Genomic DNA, 18,987 nt, shown 5'->3' with positions numbered 1-18,987 from the left:
ATATTCAGGATAAAAAGATAGTAGCTTTAAAAGCAACAGAAAGTTTGAGAAGGATGAGGACTAAGAAATGACCACCAGAACTGGAAATGAAGAAATTATTGGTAACTTTGGTGAGAGTAATCTCCGTCTAATGATGAGGTCAGAAGCCAGGTTGCAAAGGGTTAAGAAGAAATGAGGAAATGGGAGGGAAGAGAGATATAAAATGATAAATGTAGCCACGGAGACAACTCTTCCACCAAAACTATAACCAAGGAAAGATTATGTCCTAGGGCACTGAAATTCAGTCATTTGCAATAAAAAAATAACTTTTTCAGCAGGGAAGAAATACCTGGTTAATAATTAGAAGCTTAGCACCTGTTGGAGTGCTAATAATTAGCAAGAATAATCAGGGAAAATAGGAAACTATAGACATCTACGTCACATGGCCCACAAGATAAAAGTCTAAAAATTTTTTTTCAGTCTTTTAAACTCCTCCAACATAAGAATTATGTTGAAGGAGAAAATTTGAGGAAAGTATCTGTCTCCAAAAGTTAAGGCATCAAGAATCTGGAGAAGGTAACAATCTTACTATGAGTTTATACCAAAAAGATCAGTCTCTTAATCTCTAATCTACTAGTGCAATAGTCTCTTTTACCATTATTCTGATAGGGCTGCACAATGGGACCCACTGGTTTTTCTGCCTGGGATCCATCCAAAAAATCTCTGGTTGGGAATTCAGTCCATTAGTACATTTATCTTGAACAGGCACTTAAGACGTGAAATGAGTGGGACCCAGAATTGAATACAAAGACTAGGTTGGATTGCATTTGGAGATCTACAAAGCATTTTTAATGATTCCAAACTGCAGACACAAAAATTGATTTTTAGTAATATCATTCTCCTAGTGATGCTAAATGTCTATGGATCATGAAAACACTACGATTTTTAAAGAATGAAAACTATCGGAAAGACACAGTGGATCTAAGAATGCTATAGTGTAGCAGTGTCAACATCAAACAGAAACAGATACCTGGACACAGATTAACTCAGAAAACACACAAATGACCATATCTGTATTATCTTTTTTTAGATTAAAAAAATTTTAAGTGTTTGCTAGTTACATTAAAATTCCCAGGTAACTTTCTCCCTCCCTATCCTCTCCTCATTAAGGCATCATTTGACAAAAGGACATATGTAAATATAAAACTATTCCTTGTTTATTTCTATTTATCAGTTCTTTCTCTGGAAGTGGACATGCAGCAGTCATTCTTCAAACAATATTTCTGTTGCTGCATATGATGTTCTCTTGGTTTTGTTTGTTTCACACTTCATAATTTCATATAGGACTTTCTGTGTTTGTTTATTTTTTTTTTTATTAACCAGCATGTTATTTTTATGGCACAATGTGTGAAGTAAAGTACCTCCATCCTACAGCACTCCAATGATGAGACATAGGTGTCACAGAGTAATGTCATATCTAATGGCCTAGAGTCTCCTGGTATCCCCTGTGTCAGTGAGGGCATCCCTGGTGTCAAAAAGGAGAGCCAGCATAAAGTCGCCATAGAAGGGAGGACAGCATGACTTTTGAAAGCCATTGACTAAGGATAGATTTTTTTAAACCCATGTAGGAAGTGAAATCAGTCTTTCAATTTTCATTCTGGTGTCAGTTAGGCTGGGGTTTTGACTCTCTGAGTTGTCCAGGCACTGGCTTATCTTGGTCCTTGATCACTGGCAATTACAGCCATCCCACAAAATGAAGTATCAGATCTATTAGGCTGAAATCTAACTTTCTCTATCACTCTCTCTCTCTTTACTAATAAATGGGTATAAATCTGGTGCTGAGGCTCTAGATCAATTTTATTTGTTACAACAGAATCATTCCATTATAATCATATGTCACAACTTATTTTAGTTAATCCCAACTGACAGGTATCCCTTAAATTTCCATTTTTTTGCCACCACAAAGAGAGCTGCTAGAAATATTTTAGAAAATAGAGATTCTTTTCTTTTTTCCCTGATCACCTTGGGAAATAAACCCAATAGTGAGTATTGTTGAGTCAAAAGGTATCCAGTTTTATCACTCTTTGGTTGTAATTCTAGATTGCTTTTCAAAACAGTTGTATCAGTTCACAGTTCCACCAACGGTGTATTAGTGTCTTCATTTTTCCATATCACCTCCAACATTTGTTACTTTGCCCATTTATCATTTTAGCCAATCTGATAGGTGAGAGATGATATCGCAGAGTTGTTTTGATTTGCATTTCTCTAATCAGTATTGATCTAATGCATAAAAATAGTTCTATATAGCTTTGACTTCATCCAAAAACTGTCTGCTCATATCTTTTGACCATTTATCAATTATGTGAATGGTTTATGTTCTTATAAATTTAACAAAGTTCTCTAAATATTTTTATGTGAGACCTCTGAGAAATTGTCTATAATTTTTTTCTCAATTTACTGCTTTCCTTCTAATCTTGGCTACGTTTTATTTATAGAAAAACTTTTTAATGTATTCAAAATTATTCACTTTACCTCTCACAATGCTTTCTATCTCTTGTTTATTGATAAGTTCTTCTTTGCATAAATCCGATAGGTAATATGTTCTTGTTCTTCTAATTTGCTTATGATATTTCCCTTTATGACTAGGCATGTATCCATTTTGATCTTCCTTGGTAAATGGTGTAAAATATTGGTCTATATCTAGTGTCCATTAGACTGCTTTAGTTTTCCAAACAATTATTTTACCAAATAATGAATTCTTATTCCCCAAACTCAGATCTTTACTTTTGTCAAACCCAATTTTATCATAAGCTTTAACAACTGTTGGATGTCTGTTCTGTTCCACTGATCTACTTTTCTATTTCTTAGCCAGTACCAGATATAGTTTTAATAATTATGGTTTTATAAAAGTTTAAAATCTTATACCACCTTCTTTTGTGTATTGCATTTTAATTTTGTTAAACCAATTATATTTTAAGCTGTCATAGGTAATACTTGGGATCAAGTTGGACACTTCTTTTGTATCCTATTACTAAGGATAATTTGCATGTAAGGAGCGTTATGGTATCCAAAAAATATACAAATAGAAATTTAAGGTAGATAGCAAAAACAAGGGAAAACTGAGGGGTAGTCCAAGTGCTATATTGGTACCCAAAGAATGTTAAAGAACTATGGAAATGATCTAAAATCTCCTCTGTTCCTTCTGTTAAGAGATATTAAGAAACCATTTTTTTTTTCTGTTTCCTACTCTGAAGCCTTTGGACTCGTGAATGAAACAAACCTTGTCAGTACTTTGTAGTAAAAGGGCAAGAGCCCTCAAAGCCTCCTTTTCCAAAGACTTGACCTTATTAGGGAAATGATTCTTTAGTGTACACAATCATTTAAAGTTAATGTGTTCTAAATGATAAATCAGATACTTTTATCTAACTGCTGAACAATTGCTTAATCTTTTAAATTAGGAATTTAACACTCAATAAAGCACACATTTCCATATACACAGTAAAATAGACTTTACATAAAACTTTTCTTTAAAAATTTATTAAAAATTCAATATGTAACTTTCAAAGCTGTCCTGCTAATTTGTAATACTTTCTGGCCTTCTGTTCTCTTCTGTGAATCTTTTTATAAAGTGTTTCAATTACTCTTTCTTTTCCTTGCTTAATATTGACTATAAAATTTTGTCCTTTGCTTCTGCCTACCATAAAATGTATGAAGCTCTTGTCTGAGGAGTAATTGCAATTTGAACTTCCCCTCAAACAAAACATATGTAAAATGTTTCTGATAATCCTGAAATCTAAAATGCAAAATATTGACATATCTTTCTCAGGACCTAGGTCCCTCCATTGAAGAGTTATATTCTGTAGAATTATGGGAGGACAAAGATAGGAGCTATATGAGATATGCTCCAATTTATGCTGTGGGGAGTACCCACATTGATAAGAGATCATGAAACCATCAAAGTATTGAAATACACCTGTTCTTATAGTTCTGGTTTAATACCTAGGAATTTTGTCATTCTCTATTTTGTCATTCTAAGTGGTATTTCTCAATGTTTCTGTTAGTGATATTTATTTTATTTTATTTGCAATTACATGTAGAAAACAATTTTTTTACAATTCTTTTCTGACATTTGCAATTCAGATTCTTTCCCTCCCCTAAAAAGTGGTAAATGATCTAATAGATTATCCCAGTGCTTTCATGCGATAATTTTTTCCACATTCCCCATGCTTTGACAGAAGACACATATCACACATATAATAAGAAACTCATGAAGGAAACTAAGTGGAAGATGGCATGCTATGATTTGTAACCAGATTCCAATAGTTCATTCTTTGGTTTTGGATAGCATTTTTATTATTAGTCCCTTGAACTTAAATTGGGACCCTGTTTTGCTAATAGTTTAGTCCTTCACATTGTAGAATATTTCTGTTGCACATACTGTTCTCCTGGTTTTGTTTACTTCACTTTGCATCAATTCATAGAAGTCTTTCCAAGTTTTTCTGAACTCATTCTGTTCATTTTTTATGACACAATAATAGTACATTATAAGAATATGCCACAATTTGTTCATCTCTCCCCCACTGATTGATACTCCCTCAGTTTCCAGTACTTTGCCACGACAAAGAGAACTGTTAAACATTTTTGTACAAGTCAGTCCTTTCCTTCTCTCCCCAATTGCTTTGGGATATGAACACAGTAGTATTGCTGGGTCAAAGGATATCCAAAGTTTTCTGGCTCTTTGGGCATGGTTCCAGATTGTTCTCCACTATAGTTGCATCAGTTCACAGTTCCACCAATAGTTTAGAGTCCTAATTTCTCCACATTCCCTCCAACATTTATAATTTTCTTTTTTTGGTCACATTAACTCATCTAAGAGGTAAGAGGTTGTATCTCAGAATTGTTTTGTTTCTCTAATTAAATGATTTGGAGCATTTTTTCATGATTATAATTTTAATTTTTTCCTCGGAGAATAGCTTGCTCATATCCCTTGACTATCAGTTGGAGAATGCTCTGTATTCTGATGAATTTGACTCCATTCTCTATTTGAGAAATAAGGCCTTTATCTGCAACACTTGTTATAATTCCCCAACCCTTCCCATTGTTGTTTACCTTCTAATCTTGATTGTAATGGTTTTGTTTATGTACAGTTTAATTTGATGTAATCAAAATGATCTATTTCATTTTTTGTTATATTCTCTGTGTATTGTTTGATCATAAATTCTTCTCTTACCCATAAGTTTGCTGGGTAAACTTTTCCATGTGCCCCTAATTTGTTTATGGCATCATCCTTACCCATCTGATCATTAGTTCAAGTATCCATTTTTACTTTAATCTTGATGTATGGTGTGAGATGTTAGTTTCTGCCATACTGTTTTCTAGTTTTCCCAGCAGTTTTTGCCAAATAGTGAGTTCAACCAATAACTTTGAACTTTGTATTTATTGAATACTAGATCACTATTGTTATTAACTCATGTGTGTTGATTATCTAACCTATTCCATTGATCTACTATTCTATTTCTTAGTACCAGATTATTTTAATGATTATAGTATAGTGTAATGGGGAAAAGGGTTTTGACTTTTTGTTCTTCCACAGGAATTATTTTTTCTAGCTCTTGGAAATAATTTTTGGGTAGTTTGGTATGGTACTGAACAGGTAAATTAACTTAGAATTGTCATTTTTATTATATTGGCTTGGCCTATCCACGAGCAACTAATATATTTTCCTGTTGTTTAGGTCTGACTTTGTGTGAAAAGTGTTTTATAATTGTATTCAAATACTTGCTGGGTTTATTTTGTTAAGTAAATCCCTAGATATTTTATAATGTCTACAAGTTATTTTTAATGGAATTTCCTTTTCTGTCTTTTGCTATTGAACTTTGTTGGTGATATTTAGAAATGCTGATATTTTTAAATGATAGCCTACTATCATGCTAAAGTCATTTACTATAACAAAAGGGTCTTTCAGCTTCTCTAAATAAGATTATACCATTTAAAGAAGAGAGATAGTTTTGGGCTTTTTCCCCCCAGTGCCTATTTCATTCATTTCCCTTTATAATCTCATGGCCATAGTTTGATTTTCTAAAAATCTAACATAAAATTTAAAAGTTGAGAGTGAACAATTTTTAGTGTTCTTAGTGGGAACATCTCTAATGTTTCTCCATTAAGTTCTCCCTATAAAGATAGCTTGTAGTTTCAAATAAATACTTCTATTACTATACTTTTTAGCATAGTATATATTTTTAACTTAAATCCAACATCAAATAAAGCAACCATTTTTATATACCCAATAGAATAGACTTTACATAAAGCTGTTATTTATGTCCAGCTCTCTTTTAACATTCATAAAAAAATCCAAAATGTAACTTTCAAAGCTCTCCTACTATTCTGCAGTTCTTTTTGACCTTCTGTCCTCTTCCGAGAATTTTTTAAAAAAGTGTTACACTTTTTCTTTTCCTTGCTTAATACTATGTAATCTTGTCCTTGTTTCTGATCTTAGATCATCAAATCTCAGGGCATGAGGTGAAAAAAGAAGCCAGGAGCTGAGTGAGGATTTCATCATGAAGAGGTCCACACAGAGATTGGGAGAACCACTGACAGAAGCATTCATAATTCCTCATCTAATGTAATCTGCTTCCGAAGAGCTCCTTATAGTTGTCTTCTATAACGTAGATCTTTACTTTTCTTGCTATTGTCAGTGAACCTCTGGTACCCAATATGAAGGACTCTCTAGCTCAGTATTCATAAGAGTGTTTTGTGGTAGAGCATGAAAATTGCTTTCTGCAATCTCAAAAGGTTAGGGTTATCTTTGAACATTCTTAATTTTCTTTATTATGTTATGGATTGGGGAAGCAGCATTTCACAGTGGAAAAAGCACTCTGCCAATGAACTAAGAATCATGGGTCCCGAGTTAGAATCCCAGTTTTGCAACTTACTAACTGTATCATCTTGGGCAGGTCCCTGGGTTACAGATTTCTCATCTGTAAGATGAGATGATTAAACTAAATGACCTTCTTTCACCTCAATAACTATGATCCTATGAATAATCCATGAGTTTGCTAAAAATTTCTTCAACCTATTAATATTTTTAGCTGTAAAATTGCAAGAGTACTTTTGTCTGAAAGCTACACAATAGAATAATTTTATGGATATATCTTAAATTTAATGGAAGAAAGCAAAAAATAAGCAATCCATCCATTTGTGAATAAGTTATTTCCATATTAATGACATTGATATTCTAAACACTTTAACTCAGAATACATGACTAAAGCAGAGGCAGTACCCTATCTAGCTAATTTTACACTTGAGGTAATACTATAAAATTGTATTCCCTTCTTCTAATGTAGGTTTGCAACATAGACTCATCAGCTTTTCATACCTAAGGCCATTTGTCTTATGGCATTAAGCAGAGAAGCAAGGCAAAGTACAGTAAATTGACATAGTTTTTTCAGTTACCTGTTTCATCTTTCTCATTTGACTCTACTGTTGAAGAAGATATAAAGGTAAATTAAACTGTAGCAGGATCAAAACCAAAGTTATAGGTGAATGTTTTAAGTTTAAGACAAGTTAATGAAGAGATTTAGGCCCATGGAGCTAAATATTTGTTAAAATTCTCTAATATTAAGCAATTGCTATTAGTTATCTCTTCATGAATAAATATTTTCAGATGACTTTGCTGACAAGAATCAGTTGTTTAAAGTGGTGGCTCACAGCTTTAGTTGGGGATCTATAAGAAAACATTTTGATCATAAAATCATCTGTCCATGAAAGATAAACACTTAATTTCCTGCTGGGGGAATGTTTTCATGTAGATACTGCAAAGCTAAGTCAGTCCACTTCATTTCTTGTTCTTTGACAGATTCCGTTGTGCCACCATTGTCTTGTTCTGGTTCAGGAAGCTCATTCTGAAAATGTGAAAGGAGAACTCAGAATGACATGTTCCAAAGGAGCAAATATTTCATTAAATGAAAGTCAGCAATTAACCCAATAATGTATAAGCATTTATTAAGTGTCTACTATATGCTAGGCACTGGGGATACAAAGAAAAAGTTCCTGTCCTCAAGAGTGTACATTCTATGAGAAACAACCTCTACAAATACATATAAAGTATCCATGAAAATTTAAAAACAAGATAATTTCTGGGGTGAAGCACTAGCAGTTGAGGGTATTATGTAGAAGTTGACCAAAGAAACACTTAAGAGACTCATAACTGGATCTTTTTATTTTTGCTGCTTTAAGACAAATTATTTTCTTGACTCAGAATATATATGTCAAGGGTAAAGTGCTATAGCAGGAAATAAAAATTAGCAATATCCTAAGTGAGTGTTATCTTTATTGTTTTAAAGGATAATTATGTGTTTAAGAGTCTTTGACCAGTTAGTGTCAGTGGAAATGCTAATTTTATATGAAATTTAAACACTATTATTGACCTTCTTCCACTAAAACCCTCTTGTGATCTTACAGTAGAGGTGACTGTGGGTTCTATGTTATATGTACATTCTCATAGGTGCTACCTACCTGAGAAGGTCCTGAATATAGATATAGTAACAGTTGGTATATTTGTCAAGTGAGGTCTAGTATAGTTAAGTTCAGAGATATCAGTTATCAGAAGTTTAGTCATCAAAGCACAGAATATTTTTTTAGACCAAGTTACTCATTAACAGTTACAGTATAAAGGAGTTGTGACTCACTCTTGTGGAGGGAAGTGGAAGAATTTGCATTTATGAAATGATAGATCTGGATGTACTACCAAACTCTAACAAGGCAAATTTAATTTGAACAAAAGATTAACACTAACAACAGAAGTATAAAGCAAGTTAGTCTATAAATCATGGGTAGAAAATATATGATTCATTGGTTCCATTCTGCTCCTTAGTTGATTTCAACTGGCTTAAGTAAGTTTTCTAGAATTTTGGGTGAAAATATATGAGATACAGTCCTTATGTTAACAATGGAAGCCTTGTTTTAAGGATTAGGCAGAAATGTTGTTTTGTTTTTGTTTTTTTAATTTTAAACCCTTAACTTCTGTGTATTGACTTATAGGTGGAAGATTGGTAAGGGTAGGCAATGGGGGTCAAATGACTTGCCCAGGGTCACACAGCTGGGAAGTGTCTGAGGCCGGATTTGAACCTAGGACCTCCTGTCTCTAGGCCTGGCTCTCAATCCACTGAGCTACCAAGCTGCCCCGAGAAATGTTGTTTTGAAGTGGAGTCCCTGAACATTTTCATTTAGGTTCTCAGAACCTTTCATCTTTTCTTCTGCCTCTTTTATGTCCCTTCCCTCAACATAATATGGAATTGTTATTTTGCTTTATTGTAGTTAGTGAGTAGTTTTATGTTTTCTGTTCTTGATTTTAAAAGTAGGTAACCTGAATGTTTTATAGTTCTTTCAAAAATTGTTAAGGTTGTTTGACTTGTATATTGTCCTAGGCCCGTGGTGGTGAACCTATGGCATGCGTGCCAGAGAGGACACACAGAGCCCCCTCTGTGGGCACACTTGCCCACCAGAGTTCATTATGAGAAAGGTGGAGGGACTCAGGTGGAATTGCTCCTTTCCCCCTTTCCATTGCACTCAAAAACACTTTTTCATTTCACTGGCCTCTCTGCCCAGCAGTGCGGTGTGAGTGCTTCTTCCCTTCCCTGTCTGGGGTAAGATGGGGAGGGAGGTGGGAGGCACTCAGTCTGGGAGGGGGTGGGGCACTGCACAAGATCTCCAAAAGGCTTACCATCCACTGCAATCCTCTTTTTCTTTCTTCCTTTTGTTTTTGTTTTTAAATTTTCTGTCTTAGAATAAATAGGTTCCAAGGCAAAAGAGAGGTTAAGAGCTATCAACTCTGGGGTTAAATGACTTGCCCAGAGTAATGCAGCTAGCAATGCCACCATTCACCTAGACGTCATACCATCCTTTTTTTATCTTTTTCCCCTTTTCAATAGGCCCTCATGATATACAAAACACCCACCGTAAGTCTTCACTACGGTACAAATTAATAGAATTATAGTCTCTTAAAAAGTTGGAAGTGGCTTAGAAGTTACTTAGTTTGGACCCAAGGTATAAATTTCCTTTACATTCTTTGCAAGTGTTTATTCAGGCTCATCTTGGAAAGTGTGCTACAATCTTTTGTTAAATCAGGTTTAACTCAGTAAAAACAAACACAGGACTAAGAAAAAGTCTAGAGAGGTCCATAGGTCTGGAAGTTTAAGAGCTTTCCCAAAAACTTGATGGAGATGGAGAGTAGCCTGAGAATAAAGATTTTTTAGAAAATTTTGGAAAGGTCCAGCATCAAAGTATAGAAGTTTACAAAAAGAGTAAAAGTGGAAGAGGAAGAAGAAAATTTCAATTCTAAGATATGATCTTAATTTTTTTTTCTCATTTTTCCATCAATTTCAGTGATTCTGACTTAATTATTCTTGATTTATCTCCAGTTCTACAGTACACTGAAAAAAAAAAACCCAAAAAACACTAGAATGAGAGTCCAGAGACCTGTCACTAACCTAGTTTTATGTCTTTGAGCAAATTATTTAACCTTTCTATGCCATCACTTATTTCCTTTGAAAGGATTGGAAGAAATCCTCTCCCTCATCTCTATTCTCACTGGCTCTGGTAGCGGTCCTCAATATAAAAATGTATCTAGATCAGTGGTGTCAAACTCAAACAGAAAGGGGACCACTAAACTCCAAGAACATTATCTATGTTCTATTGTATTTTTATTTATTTTAACATATATTTCCCAATTACATTTTAACCTGTTTCAGGACCATTTGGGAGGCATATCTGACACTAAACTAAGTGGCAAGTGCCCTTTCTTCTCAATGCTTTTTGCTCAATTTGTTACAATTTCTTTGTCTTCACACTTTATCTGCCCCTTAGGTCTTTTCTGGTTTTTAATGTTATTCACAATGGTATATCCATTTCCTCATTCATAGCATGTTACCTACCAGTGGTATTGCAACATCTTCATAGGGCAGCTTATCTTCTCTCCAAGCATCATCAATCAAATCCAGAATTCTTCCATCCCTCTGTACCTCACTGTCCATTCTTCAGTAGTTTTTGCCTTTCCTTAGACCTATGGCCCGCAAGTTATAGTTAAAAAATTTAGAGGCTAGTGGCTTTAAAAATACATACACAAGTTAATTTTTGAATTAGTCCAAACATACTTTTAATTGTTCCATACATATAGTCCAAACATAATTTTAATTGTGGACATGGCCTGAATTAACTATGAGCATCAATGGATGACAGTGGGCTAATAGGTTTTTGGTTCTCTATGGCTTTACTAAAATATTAATCTAAATTCTTGTATCCAACAATTTTTAAATTTTTGTTTTCTTCTAGGTGTTCCCTGACCTCTTTTTGTCATCTACCAACTCATCAAACTACTTTTTCAACGTCACCTCTGCTTAATTTATTTTTTAATTGTCATATAGCTTGTAAGCACTTCACTGATTGTAATTTTTGTATCCCTGACTGTCTAGCAGAGTATCTCCAGCAGAAAGAACTGAAAAAATGTTTGAACTGTAATCCTCAATATCCTGAAACCTCAATTAAGACCAGAAGCTCATTTAGAGCAGAGGCTGTGATTAAAAATAGTTCTGTCATCCTCAGAGAACCAGTATACATTTGGTAGCCAATCATTATAGATTTTGTCAGATTTTTACAAACTTTCTACCATTTACAAATTCTGCTAATTTTTAGAAAAGCAGAGATCCGGCACATAATGTTTGGTGACTAAATGACTTTATTATAAATAGTTGTAAATACTGGAGAAAATCAAGGAACAGAAGGCGAACACAAACTTCCACTTAACGCCGAATTTCATTACCGAGACTTTAGGAACTTCAATAAAAATTTGAATTTAGGCTGAGATCTATGATCCGAAAGGGTAAAATATTAGCACTTTCAGGCATCACCATAGATCTACAAAAGCTATTAATCAGAGGGGACAACATCCTAAACTTCTCAAATCATCAAGTAGACGTTAACCTACAGGACCGAGGCCGAACCCTACCTGACAGCTCTTGCTTCTGGTTTGGGGCCAGGAGAAGAGAAAGAAGAGGGAGGGACGGTCACTCCCCACGAGTTTCTTTCTCCTTTTGAGAAAGGAGTATGGAAGAAAAAAGTCGAGAGTCTCGTAAAGGACCACAGAGGGCGAGCGAAGGCACAATTACACAGTAGTAGGAGAAAAGCAAACAAACAGGAGGAGACTTTGAAAGGATAGGAAAGAGGGAATGCGCATGCGCCTAGACTTGCACTCGGTTCTTCCGTGTTCAATGCGCAGGCGCACGGAGCGACCTTGCGTGTAGTGTGAGCCTCAGCCTAGGCCCTCTTCCGCCTTCAACCTAAGAGCCTTTCGCGCCTACGCTTGCAAATTCGCCGGGGTCACGTGACCTGCAAAGCACTTCCCCCATTTCCCCCCCACGTTTAGGGCCAGCGAATGACAGTAGGCAGCCTATTGTAATCGACTGCATTGGGAATGGGAGAGAGAATGAGGTTGGTTCAATTCATGGAGAGGAGAAAAGTTTTTTAAAAACGGGGAAGTGACGGAGGAGGCCGGAGTTAAGAGGGCCGCGTTGGGGAGGGAAAGGGGAGTTGGAACGAGGGGGCGAGCGAGGAGGCGACGCAGAAACGTCGGTGGCACGCGCGGTCGGGAGAGGTAACGGCGGGAGAACGAGGAGTGGGCGGGGGCGGACGCTGCACCGGCAGCGCCCCTTGGTGGCGGCGACTGTGGACGTCTGGCTGGACGGGGTTTCACCTACTGCATGGTCGCGGGACTGGAGCCACTAAGTAGCACCAACTCGCTACTCCGTAGTCCGCAGGCGCGGGGCTGTGGCTGAGACCTTCTTCCCAGCGTCCTTTTCGCCTCGTTTCTTTCCGCGCCGCGCCCCGCGGCTGATGTGGACTCCTGGTCGGGTCATGGCTCCGCCCGGTTCATCTGCCAGCCCTATCATCAGGTGCCTGTCTCCTATCCTTGGGACCAGGACCGGGACTGGGGCTTGGGAGTAGGCGGCCAGGATTCATTCATTTACCCGCTCCTGCTCATAGTGGGCTCTTGGACCTTCCTCTAGGGCTGGGGAGTGAAGTGGGGCAGGGGAGGCAGCCGTGATCGAGGACGCTGAAGGCGTGGAGACCACGTGACCCCCTGCTGTACGGGGCTCCGGGAGTTTCTGTAGGAGTCGAGTCTTTGCCTTCTGGCTTCTGTGATTTCTCCGAAAATTGTTCTTTCTCCGCCGTCCACACTCACCCCCAGGCTCCCGAAGGAAGCCCGAGTTGCGTAGTGGACCAAGCACTCAGGAAACTTTGGCCCAGGGTCCAATTTAGTTTAATAGACATTAAAGCAAAAGCTGGGAAATCTCAACCCTCCATAGCTTTTCATTCTATAGAGTCTTAAATTCTTACTCCTACTTAGACCTGACACTGTGAACAAGCCACTTTCCCAGCCAAAATGAAAGCCTCCTGGATATATATATATATATAAATTCAGAGGTCTGCCAGTCCATTTCTCCCCCACTTCTCCCCCACCCGCCCTACCCCCTACTACTACAACAGATGAAGAAACTGAAACCCAATGAAGGGTAATAATCCAATGTCATTGGGTTTCAGTTAATTCATCTGTTGTGGTGGTGGGGTGGATTGAACTGGTTGACCTCTGAAGTTCTTTCCAGCTTTTTATGGAATGACTCTTTGACTATTCTAGGATGATTCGAGAGGTTTAGAGAAGATGCTCCCTCTGATTAAAAACATCTGCACCTGTTGTGACGAAAAGGCTTTTATTTAAGCTTTTCTGTTCAGAGTCCTGGAAGGTATCAGTTAAAAAGCAGATCTCTTCCTAAAGGGAAAGTACAAGTTACCTTTCCATAAAGACCTATATGAGGTTGTTGATTAGACCCTTTCCAAGGTCCTTTCCAACCATTAATCCTAAAACCATAGGTATTATTTAGACTAGTTTTTACTGAGAAACCTGATCCTCATGACCTAAAAACCTCATCCCATGTTTTTTTTCTAGCGCTAGTGATGATGTGAACGTCAACATTTTCAGTCATACAAGAAATAGAATAGTAGTTCCTAATCCGAAGGGTTTTGTGGTTAGATTTCAGGGAATCCATGAATTTGGATGGGAAATTTTAAAAAGAATTTTTACTAACCATTAATTGAAATTTAACATTTCTATCAAGTTAGGAATGGAGGTGATAAACCCAAGTATTGGCAGTACTTGTGACTTTGGCATCAATAGGAATAACATTTTTATGCCATGTTATAATCATTGCAGATACTTTGGAATATCATTTATGCTCCTCACTACTTTGAAATTACTGTGGATTTCAAGAGATTGTAGTTTTATTGTCTGGGCAATGGTGAAGCATAGCTGGCAAACTATTGGAATCTACAGGTTTCGCCAGATTGCCAAAGGGATCTCTATCAAACAAAAGTTTATGAACTCCTACAGTAGTTTTCAGCCCTGAAATAACTTTCTATGAAGTTTAGCCCATTGGCTAAAGGGAAATTTTGCTGAAAAAGTTTTTCTCCCTTCATTAAAAATGGCCTATTTGAGTAGGACCATATATCTGTGTAGGACCTAGCACATCCTCATTTTAAATGTTAATTTGCAATTCCAGATAATCATAATTTTTACAAATTAACATTAAGAATATTATTTGAGAAGACCATGATGACATAGGTATTAATTTGATACCAAATTGATTGGTACATCAGCATGTATGAAAATTTTAAGTAAATAAATGAAGGCATTATACTTTAACTTAGATTATAGTAATCTCATCACATGAGTTTTGTTCCTGAATGCAAAAAAGAATTGATTTTTCATTAATCATTTCTTCTGTTTCTTAAACCTCACAATTTGGTCACTTTATTGTTGCTAAGAGGCAGCTAGACTTGGAGGCAAAAACATTTTGGTTTGAATCCCAACCCTGCTACTGTCTGCATGTCATTATTCTGAATATCAGTTTTCTACTTTATTAAATGTGATTGATATCTATAGATGAGACCCAATTCCTGTAGCATATAAATGTTCATTATTCAGGAGGCAGTTTATATTTAGACTGGATACCCAATTGTACTTCTGGCTCTAGCTGTGTAATCTTGGGTTTTGGAATTTGTATTGTGCTCTGTGCAAACAATTCTTAACTTTATTTAGTTCTTATGAAAGAGGAAATAAGATGTCACATGGAGTTTAGCTGTATTCCTTGTTCCATGCCTCCCTAATGTTTGGCATATATTCTGTCCTCATAGAATCCCTAGTTTCCTTCAAAGCACAGCCTAAGTGCCATGTAATAAACCAGGTCATTTTTAATATCCCCCCTTCCCTCCCCATTCTACAGCCTCTCCCAGTGTAGTTCTTTGTCTTGCTTACATTTTTCTCTAAAGATCATTAAGACATAGCAAGAACACTTGCAGGCCTTATGTAATTTAGATGCCCTCCGTTACCCTTGGTGATAGGATTTATAGAGGACATATGTCATCATATTTTAATGTGAGCAGTTTATCTTTATTTGTCCCTTTAGTCTCATATATTTACCTTTTAATGTTTCTTTTAACTCCTGCTTTTGAACTTCATTGTTTTTATTCAACTCTTTTCATCATTTGGAAGTCCTCTATTTAATTAAAAGTACATTTCTCCTCTTGTAATACTCAGTTTTGCTGGGAAAATTATTCTTGGCCACAAATCTTTGCCTTCTGGAATAATCATATTTCAAGCTCTCCTGTACAATGTAGCTGCTAACTTGTGTATGAGCCTGTCTGTGATCTCTCAGTACTTGAATTCTTTAGATATTTATTTTTTGAGCATTCCTTGTTGTCTGACTGTTTTTATGGTGTAAATTTTAAAAAATTTACTAATTTTTCTAGCCTATTCCAGACTTCAGACTTGATGGTAGGGCATCCTCTTCATCTAGTGCACAGCCTCTCCTTTGAGTGTTTCTCTCCAGACCTTGGCCCCAATGTCTACTGGCACTTCTGTCTTCTTTGGCTTTCTATGCTGTCCTGGGTTAGCAAAATGTCTCACTGACATTTTTCTTGACTTTCCCCATCAGGTTTCATTCTGGTGTGCTTTTCCAGGTCTGTTTGGAAGAGTTTTGAGAGAGAGTATGCTGCCCTTCTTACTTCTCCTACCATCTTGCCTCTGACTTCTCTATTCTTTCTTTCTTTATATTACTTGTATACTTTGTAAATACTTTTTGTTTACTTTTCTATGTATGTTGTTTTCCCCAGTAGAATGTAACCACCTTGAAGACAGAGACTGTTTCTTTTTTTGTTTTTGTATCTTCAGTACCTTATGGATTTGTTAGGGGGAGGGGTTAGTTGTGTGTGAGAAGGGTGGTTGGTTGAGATTGCTGGAGGAGTAAGGGATAGGATAGGATCAAGAAACTTGAGTAGGCATAGGTAGGCCATCTAGTCTTAACTGGGGTATTTGTTGAGACTATTTTGAAGGCCCTATCTCTGGGTAGTTAATATCTTGTCTTTTAGCCACTGTCTTGGCCTATAATACGTTTTCTAACTTCATTAATTCTAGAATTTCTTCATTTTATAGTGTATATCAGAAATGTTGAGGTAAACTTTTTAGTCGGCAAGAAACTAATCTTTTCTGTAGACGTATGTATATATATGTATGTATATGTCTAGGCTTCTATATGATATATGTATTCTAGTGGTAGTTAAAAGAGAACAATTATTATGCTTTCAGTTCCTAAGTTTAACAGGCTGTTTGAAGCTGACCACACACATCATTCTTTTAAAGTAGAGGACACTTGTAAAAGTCCAAGAAAATGATTTAATTCAGGAAATAGAAATTTTCTTTAAATTTAATTTCTTTTAAGGAAATGCACCACTGCCACCTAGTGTTGCCATACTAGTGTAGTGTCTCTTGCTAGAGACCTGTGCTCTGCATTTTTAGCCTTCATAAGCAACTTGTAGCAGGTAGGGACCTTGGAGATCATCTAATCCAGACCTCTCATTAAGAAACTGAAGCCCAGAAAGGCTTAAATGACTGGTAAGGATTTATCGACTGATTTTGTTTTTTGTGGGATCTGAGATTGTTTAGTTGGAAGGGACCCTAAAGATAATTTAACCAAACTCCATTGTTTTACAGAAAGGAAGAGAAGTGACTTGCTAGCGTCACAAAATAGTTGTTAATTTAGGCAGAATTTTAACCTATATTCTCCTAATACAAATGCAATGACAGCTGGGCAAGTGGATAAAGTAATGGGCCTAGAATCAGGAAGACTTGAGTTCAGATTTATCCTCTGATATTAGCTGTGTGAGTGGCAAGTTGCTTGACCTCTTCTTAGTTTCTTCATCTGTAAAATGGGTATTATAACAGCACTTATCTCGGTTATAGGAAAATTATAGTATAGGTATAGACTTAAGATAAGACAGAAATTGCTGACAGCTTGAAGAAACCTTGAACAGGCTGCATGGACATTCCATCGTGGAATGAAGCCAGAGTTTTGAAAGAAAGGAATGTCCATGCAGCCAGTTCAAGGTTTCTTCAAGCTGTCAGCAATTTCTGTCTTATCTTAAGTCTATATCTATATTATAATTTTCCTATAACACCTCACAGGGTTGTAGTAAGGGTCAAAATGAAATAATATTTGTAAAATGCTTTAGCACAGTGACTGGCACATGGTAGACCTTTAATAAATGCTTGTTCCATTCCCCTTTCCTTCTCCGTCTACTTACTACTTGCCATAATACCATGCAATCCCCAAAAGTTCCATTGATTTTTTTTGAAGGTCAAGGTAATAATAGCTTGAGATACAAAGATCATTTTTATTGCTCTTCAGAATAATTTTAATGGTTTTAAGGTTAAAATTAATTTGTGACAGAAGCAATTTTAATAATTTTTATTACGGAATCATTCTCGTAGTAGTTTTAGAAGTAGGCATGATTTACATTTATTACACATTCCAAGTGTTTTTGACTCCTGAAATTCAAGTACTGGTTTTAATTTATTCCAGAGCTTGGAGGTGATATGCGGTTTGTAGCTTTCTGGATAATTGTTATTCTAATATTTGAAAAGAAGCTTAACAAAATACAACTAAAATGAAGTTCTTATTCCTTTCTTATTTTTCTTTCATTGATTAATTTTAAGATTTTGAATTTAAAAAAACACCAAAAAGTCCCATCCCTTGAGCATTTCAATATAGCAGCTACAATTTTTTTTTTTTTTTTTTTTATCCTGGGACTCCATTCTAGGAGCATAGGGCCACAACCAGTAGGCAATGGGTCACACAGTCGCTCAGGGTCACCCAGCTGGGAAGTGTCTGAGCCCGGGTTTTGAACCTAGGACCTTTTGTCTCTAGGCCTGGCTCTCAATCCACCAAGCTAGCCCAGCTGCCCCTACTTTAGGTTGCAGTTTCTTTAGCAGATGTGTTTTTACAGGGTGGGGTTGCTAGCCCCACGCCCAACCCTCCTCCTTTTTCATCCGGGCTAGGGACCGTCCTTGGCCCAAGAGTGGTAAGCAGCTACAATACACACAAAAAACTGGCTATGAAACCATAAATTTATTACATAGCGTTTTTTTTAAGTACATGATAAATTCAACCTATTATTTTTAAAGCAAATCTGGCTTGTCTGTGTTTCCTTCCGAATTACTTTCTGTTCTCCACTTAAACTTTCAAAAATGTTTCTATGGATTTCCTCTTTCTTCTTCTCTTCCCCAATCTTAGTACCAATTAACGATAGAACTCCATCCCTACCTCGCCCTCCATTTCCCCCCAGTCCTCCTTATATAAGCATAGTGAAGCAAAACAAATTTATGAAGTGGTCATCTCCAAAAATGTTTACATCAGTCCATCAGTAAACATTATTAAATGTCTACTATGCACCAGGCACTGTGCTAAGCCCTGGGGAAACAAATAGCAAAGGCAAAAAGAGTCTGCTCACAAGGACCTCCTAGTTTAATGGAGGAGATAACAAACACACTTATATACAGGATACATAGGGAAATAATTAACAGAAGGCACCAGAACTAAGTATTGTGAAGGGGTTCCTGTAGAAATT

General features: G+C 36.5%; 1 protein-coding gene across 1 annotated transcript; it reads right to left on the bottom strand.

Moving 5' to 3' along the window:
* Positions 1-7,173: 7,173 nt before the first annotated feature.
* Positions 7,174-12,171, bottom strand: ANAPC13 (anaphase promoting complex subunit 13). The gene is made up of 3 exons (XM_044666700.1): positions 11,981-12,171; positions 10,911-11,038; positions 7,174-7,880 (listed from the first exon to the last, which is right to left on the bottom strand). Exons 2-3 carry the CDS (start codon positions 11,007-11,009, stop codon positions 7,755-7,757), a joined length of 225 nt encoding a protein of 74 aa, XP_044522635.1. The 5' UTR covers positions 11,010-11,038; positions 11,981-12,171; the 3' UTR covers positions 7,174-7,754.
* Between the last annotated feature and the right edge of the window lie 6,816 nt (positions 12,172-18,987).

Source organism: Gracilinanus agilis, chromosome 3 (assembly GCF_016433145.1).
Source record: "Gracilinanus agilis isolate LMUSP501 chromosome 3, AgileGrace, whole genome shotgun sequence".
NCBI classification, from domain to species: Eukaryota; Metazoa; Chordata; class Mammalia; order Didelphimorphia; family Didelphidae; genus Gracilinanus; species Gracilinanus agilis.
Note: the sequence above shows the minus strand (reverse complement) of the source record. Positions and strands in the feature narration are given on the sequence as shown.

Coding starts and splice junctions, on each gene's coding strand:
- ANAPC13 (XM_044666700.1), bottom strand. CDS start 11,009: ATGGACAGTGAGGTACAGAGGGATGGAAGAATTCTGGATTTGATTGAT. Junction 7,881..10,910: donor AAGATGTTGCAATACCACTG/GTAGGTAACATG, acceptor TCACATTTTCAG/AATGAGCTTCCTGAACCAGA.